This window comes from Diceros bicornis, chromosome 12 (genome assembly GCF_020826845.1).
Source record: "Diceros bicornis minor isolate mBicDic1 chromosome 12, mDicBic1.mat.cur, whole genome shotgun sequence".
NCBI classification, from domain to species: Eukaryota; Metazoa; Chordata; class Mammalia; order Perissodactyla; family Rhinocerotidae; genus Diceros; species Diceros bicornis.
In genome coordinates this window covers 5,413,460-5,419,459 of record NC_080751.1, presented here as the reverse complement: position 1 = coordinate 5,419,459, position 6,000 = coordinate 5,413,460, and the positions used below count along the sequence as shown (strand labels likewise).

Below are 6,000 nucleotides of genomic sequence, written 5' to 3'. Positions count from 1 at the left end.
GGACATGTTTGCCCTGTAGGGACCTTGGGTTGGAGGTGCCAGCCAGAAAGACAGGAAACGCCTTCCCCCCTGGACATTGGTGTCAGCCTTGGGCTGTCCTGGGTACAGCAGGAGGGCAAGTGTAGTTTATGGAGAAATGCCAAGCCCCAGCCCAGTTCCCCCTGCGATGAGCACCCTCACATATTCCACAATGTATATATTCCACCTAGGCACCCTGTGGGATGGGGGTCACTATCCCCACTTTCAAGATGAGGAAAGAGCTATGGGCAGGAACTACAGTCCCTTCAACCCAATGCTGACCACTAAGTCCCCCTCGGCCCAGGCAGAATCCCTTGGGCTGGGAATCCATCTCTTGATATCCGCTATCTGTGCCCTGGCCTGGGCATGGCCACGGAGCTCCTGCGACACCTGGTTCCCCAGACCCTCAAAATCTCCTCCAGCCCCTCCCAGGGCTCACTGGCCCCGGCACCCGCTGTTCCCTCCCCTCCTCAAGGTGAGCTCTCCCCTCCACACCGTTGCTTGGCTGCTTCTCCTTTCAGCTGGTACCTTCTCAGCTTTCAGGTCCCAACTCACGCCCCCCCCAGGAAGGCCTCCCGGGACAGCCTTTCTTCAGGGGCTTCTCCCTATTTTTTGAAGCTCTTGTTTGTTTCCTTCAGGGCAGTTACACAATTTAAGAATACTTTGTGTCTCTCCCTCTCTAGAATGTCAGCTCTAGAGAGCTGATGGAGGGTGCCCTGCCTCTTTTAGTGACAATTATCCACTGGAATTCCTTCTTGTTAACAAATTCCCTTTTAAACCAAACCGCTTTCCTGCTTTCTTGCAGTGAATGTCTTAAACTTCAGGCAAAGAAATGTGGGCTCAGGGTGGGGAAGGGGAGAGCCCTTTGCAGAGCCACAGGAAAACACAGCATTATTGAAGACTCTCCATTCCCCAATTAGACATAAACTGAACCATAAACGAGCTTCTGCCCTCAATCCTGATGACGATGATAGTGGTGGGGGGGCACTAACAACAATTAAGTTGCCTTATTATGTGCCAAGGACTTCATATATTTATCTCTAAATCTCAAAACTACCCTGCAAGATGGGGACTATTATATAAACACGTGAGAAAACTAAGATCCAAAAGAGACCCAAAGACACTGCGCCTAGGATCATTAGACAAACGCTGTACTGAAATTCTTAGAGCCTCATTCTCTCTCAAGTTTTATTTAGGAGGTGTTCTACAAGCCCATTAAAACACACACATGCACAGCTCGCCTCCAGTTCTCCCCCCATCCCCACAATGGAACAATAAGAAGTCTTCAAAACCATGTTCAAATCAAATGGTCGATTTTATTGGCTGCCCCTGCTACACGATGAGGTGAAAGCATCAACACAGGACACCTAACTCCGTTTTGGCTGCCCGCTGTGCTGAAGGACCAGCGGGCTGACAATCAGTGGAGGCAGACGCGGACTGCTGCTGCTTCACATTTCCATGATGATTCATTCCACAGGCTTAGCAAAGTGTTGGTTGTTTTCTCTTTCATAGCATCTTCCTCTTTTCAAACTCCTTCAGAAACAGAAGAGAGACGGGATAAAAAGATAAAAGATTCAAATTACATTCATGGTCAAAGGGATTCTGAAACTTCTTATCTTTAGGATTCTTTGAACAACCAAAAATTACAGAAGTAAGATATACTAGGATGAGGGGGCTTGTACACAAAATATCAGCTTTCAAGTTAGTCTGTGCTGGCTTGAATTTCACTGAGCTTCACGCGGCTTCAACTTGATGTCTCCTAAACACAGCAGCTAAGAGGCTCTGCATTATACTCATTTTTCTACTGCAGTATTACGATTAGGAGTTGACAAACCTGACTATGCTTATCCCAATTTTTAATGCTGTACATGAACCATATCAGCCCTTTTAATAAGGCAATAGAAACAGTTTTGCTTAGTTTCTCAGAGAATAACACTAAACACAGATTCAGTTATGATTTGAACAAAATGTCACAAACCTCAGAAATATCTGAAAAGGAAACAATACTAAAACCCACATTTCTCTAGTTGTAAGAATTAGAATACAACAAAATGTATAGATGCCTGCTGCCACTTACTGGAGTGAAATGGTAACACATGTCTCCAATGTGAATTTAAAACTGCTTTTTCCCTTCTTCCCCTCTTTTAAATACAATTCATCCTCACACACTCACTAACCACCCAGATTTCTTTCAAACACTATGGCATACAGTGTCTTATTCCAAAAGAGAGGATAATGCAAAGATCCAATAAAACAAGGAGTCCATTTTAGTAGCCCTTAGACAAGAGCAAAGAAGATTGTGCCAAAACACCACTCCCTCCCGGGAACACAATCTGTGCCTGCTTTCAGCATGCTTAAAATGTTTTTCTGGGCCAGCCCGTGGCTTAGTGGTTAAGTGCGCGCACTCCGCTGCTGGTGCCCCGGGTTCGGATCCCGGGCGCGCACTGACGCACTGCTTCTCCGGCCATGCTGAGGCCGCGTCCCACATACAGCAACTAGAAGGATGTGCAGCCATGACATACAACTACCTACTGGGGCTTTGGGGGGAAAAAAATAAATAAACAAAATTAAAAAAAAAAAAAAAATGTTTTTCTGCTTTTTGTTTGCTTTTTCGTCAAAGCTATAAACACCATAAAAATAGAGAGAGCCTTAAATGATCACTCAGAGAAACATGCTGAAAATCATTGCAAAGAGAGTATGGAAGACACCAAATCATTTAGAGTATTTTAAACCACGATGTCCTATTGAAAAGGGAAAAGCAAAACAAATGGTTAAGAAGTCGATCCTCCAACCTGTAAACAATGATGGCATCCCAACCCAGACAGGGCAGAAACTTAGGGCTCAAATCCCCCACTCTTCTTTAGATCTCCCTCTTCATCCAGTTTTCATTTCTTGTTACTCAGCTTTCAACCCTTCTCCCTGGAAACAGAAACCTATGGGATCAGGGTAAGCTATATCCCAAAAGTCCTCCATGGAAAAAACAAAACACGAGGCAATTTTCTGCACCACCTCCAAATGGAATTCATGGCACTTATGGACTCCAAAATGCTTTCTTGTATATTGTATCTTGCCACTCACAAAAGAGCTAATCCCGATATTTAAAGAAAGATTTTTTTTGTGTGTGTGTGAGGAAGATCAGCCCTGAGCTAACACCTGCCCATCCTCCTCCTTTTTGCTGAGGAAGACTGGCCCTGGGCTAACATCAGCCTTGAGCTAACATTTGCCAATCCTCCTCTTTCTTGCTAAGAAAGACTGGCCCTGGGCTAACATCCGTGCCCATCTTCCTCCACTTTATATTGGATGCCGCCACAGCATGGCTTGCCAAGCAGTGCGCTGGTGAGCGCCCGGGGTTCCGAACCGGCGAACCCCAGGCCACCGCAGCAGAGGGCAGGCACTTAACCGCTTGCGCCACCAGGCTGGCCCCAAGAAGAAAGATTTTAATCAGAATGTTATTTCTGGTTATGCCCAGTTAGGACATTAGGACGTTGATGGAGTTGCTGGAGCCTGTAAGCTCCACACCAGAATGAAGTCAACAGATAAGATGCAGAAGAAAGGTCCATGGTTTTTGACCCCACACTATAAGGCCACTGTTACAGCTCACCTTGTAGATGGTGGTTCCCAGCTGCGCAGGAGACATGCTCACCACAACTCCTGCACTCTGAAGGGCAGAGATCTTCTCTTTAGCTCCACCTTTTCCTCCAGCAATAATCGCCCCTGCATGACCCATTCTCCTGCCAGGAGGAGCCGTTAAACCAGCAATGAAGGACACCACAGGCTTGGCCTTGGGACCCTGGAAAGTGATATTTTAAACAAGTTGACCAAAACTGGACCTCAAATTCATGACTCTGCCAGTAAACGGCAAAGGGCTTGGGCAGGGCCCCTCACTCACCCTCACTAAGAAAACCAACACAAATATTAAACTATGACTGAAGCCACTGCAGTCTCCTTTGAGATGACTCAACTTTTCATACAAACTCAGGAAAACAATCCTGAGCAAATTCTTTATCTGTTTAGATATTAAACTTCCAGCTGCACTGGCACAAGCTGTTTTACACACACTTATGTGACTCTTCCATTAGAGAAACTAGAAGCACACTTGAAAATATATGTTACGTGATTTGTGATAATAATGAATTAAGACACAAGATCAGGTTTTATTTCAACTTGATCTCATGTCTTAATTCATTATTAATTGACCCATAATAAATTTACTAAAAGAAAAAGATGAAGTGGGCAGGTATATTGGAAAGGACTTAGGACTAGGAGTCACCAGACTCAATTTTCTCTTGACTAAAGCTGCGTGACCTTGGACAAGGCACATCACCTCTCTGGACCCCTGCTTCCTCATCTGTGAAATCTAGATTGATGGCCAAAGGCCCGTTCCCCTCTGAAATTCTATGATCAATACCGGTTTTATTCAATAAAAATCCATTCTAATGTGCAATCTCTACGTGCATAAACAGCACTGCACTAGATTCCGAAAAAATAAAAACCCAAACATAGGACTATAGGAATTCCTGTGCTCTAGACTTACAGTGTAGTTGAAGAAATAATATAAAATACATACACACGTAAATCAGTTAAGAGACGTCATAAAACCAACTATGACTATATGGTTAAGTTTCACAGTGAATGAAAAGATTCCCATTATTGGGAATCCAGGTAAAACAGAGGCCTGTAGAAGGCAGAACCTGAACACAAGTGGAATCTGAGGGTCTTCATTCAGGCACCATCCCCCTCCCTTAGACCAGCAGTTCTCAGACCATCTGGTCTCAGGACCCCTTCTACTTAGAAAAATTATTGAGAATCCCAAAGAACTTTTGTTTACCTAGACTGCAACTGATATTTACTGTACTAGAAATTAAAACTGAGAAATTTTATAAATATTAATTCATTTAAAAATAATAACTTTTTTTTTTTGGTGAGGAAGATTAGCCCTGAGCTAACATATGCTGCCAATCCTCTTCTTTTTGCTGAGGAAGATTGGCCCTGAGCTAACACCCGTGCCCACCTTCCTCTACTTTATACGTGCGATGCCTGCCACAGCATGGCTTGATAAGCGCTGCGTAGGTCCACACCCAGGGTCCAAACCTGTGAACCCCAGGCAACCAAAGCGGAGCAGGCGAACTTAACCACTACACCACCAGGCTGGCCCCTAAAAATAACAACTTTTTTTTTTTTTTTTTTTTGGTGAGGAAGATCAGCCCTGAGCTAACATCCATGCCAATCTTCCTCTTTTTGCTGAGAAAGACCGGCCCTGGGCTAACATCCATGCCTATCTTCCTCTTTTTGCCAAGGAAGACCGGCCCTGGGCTAATATTCATGCCATCTTCCTCTAATTTTATATGGGACACCGCCACAGCATGGTGTGATAAGCAGTGCATCAGTGCGCGCCCGGGATACGAACCTGCGAACCCTCAGGCCGCCCAAGCAGAGCGCGTGCACTTAACTGGTGCGCCACCAGGCTGGCCTCTAAAAATAATAACTTTTTTTTTTTTTTTTTTTTAAGATTTTATTTATTTATTTTCTTCCCCCCAAAGCCCCAGTAGATAGTTGTATGTCATAGCTGCACATCCTTCCAGTTGCTGTATGCGGGACGCGGCCTCAGCATGGCCGGAGAAGCGGTGCGTCAGTGTGCGCCCGGGATCCGAACCCGGGTTGCCAGCAGTGGAGCGCCCTCACTTAACCGCTAAGCCACGGGGCCGGCCCAAAAATAATAACTTTTTAAAACTATACTTTTAAAACAAATTCTAGTAAGAAGAGTGGCATTTACATTTTTGCAACTTTGAATGTCTAATTTAATAAAGGCAAATGGATTCTGATATCTGCTTTTGCATTCAATCTATTGCAATATGTTATTTTGGCTGAGGTACACGAATAAAATCCAGCCTCACACACATATGTAGTTGGAAAAGGGGGAAGTATTTTAATAGCCTGTCAGATAATTGTGGATATTGTTTTTTGATACTACATGAACCTCTT

At 44.5% G+C, this 6,000-nt stretch overlaps 1 protein-coding gene across 2 annotated transcripts in view; it reads right to left on the bottom strand.

Annotated features, from left to right (window-relative positions):
- Positions 1-1,314: 1,314 nt before the first annotated feature.
- The window catches only part of SUCLG1 (succinate-CoA ligase GDP/ADP-forming subunit alpha), a 40,049-nt gene continuing 35,363 nt past the window's right edge, over positions 1,315-6,000 (bottom strand). For both annotated transcript variants that reach the window (XM_058550817.1, XM_058550816.1), the window contains 2 exons: positions 3,620-3,808; positions 1,315-1,551 (listed from right to left, as the gene is read on the bottom strand). In XM_058550817.1, coding sequence (XP_058406800.1) covers positions 1,525-1,551; positions 3,620-3,808 — 216 coding nt within the window. In that variant the 3' untranslated portion in view covers positions 1,315-1,524. The remainder of the gene's footprint in view (positions 1,552-3,619; positions 3,809-6,000) is intronic.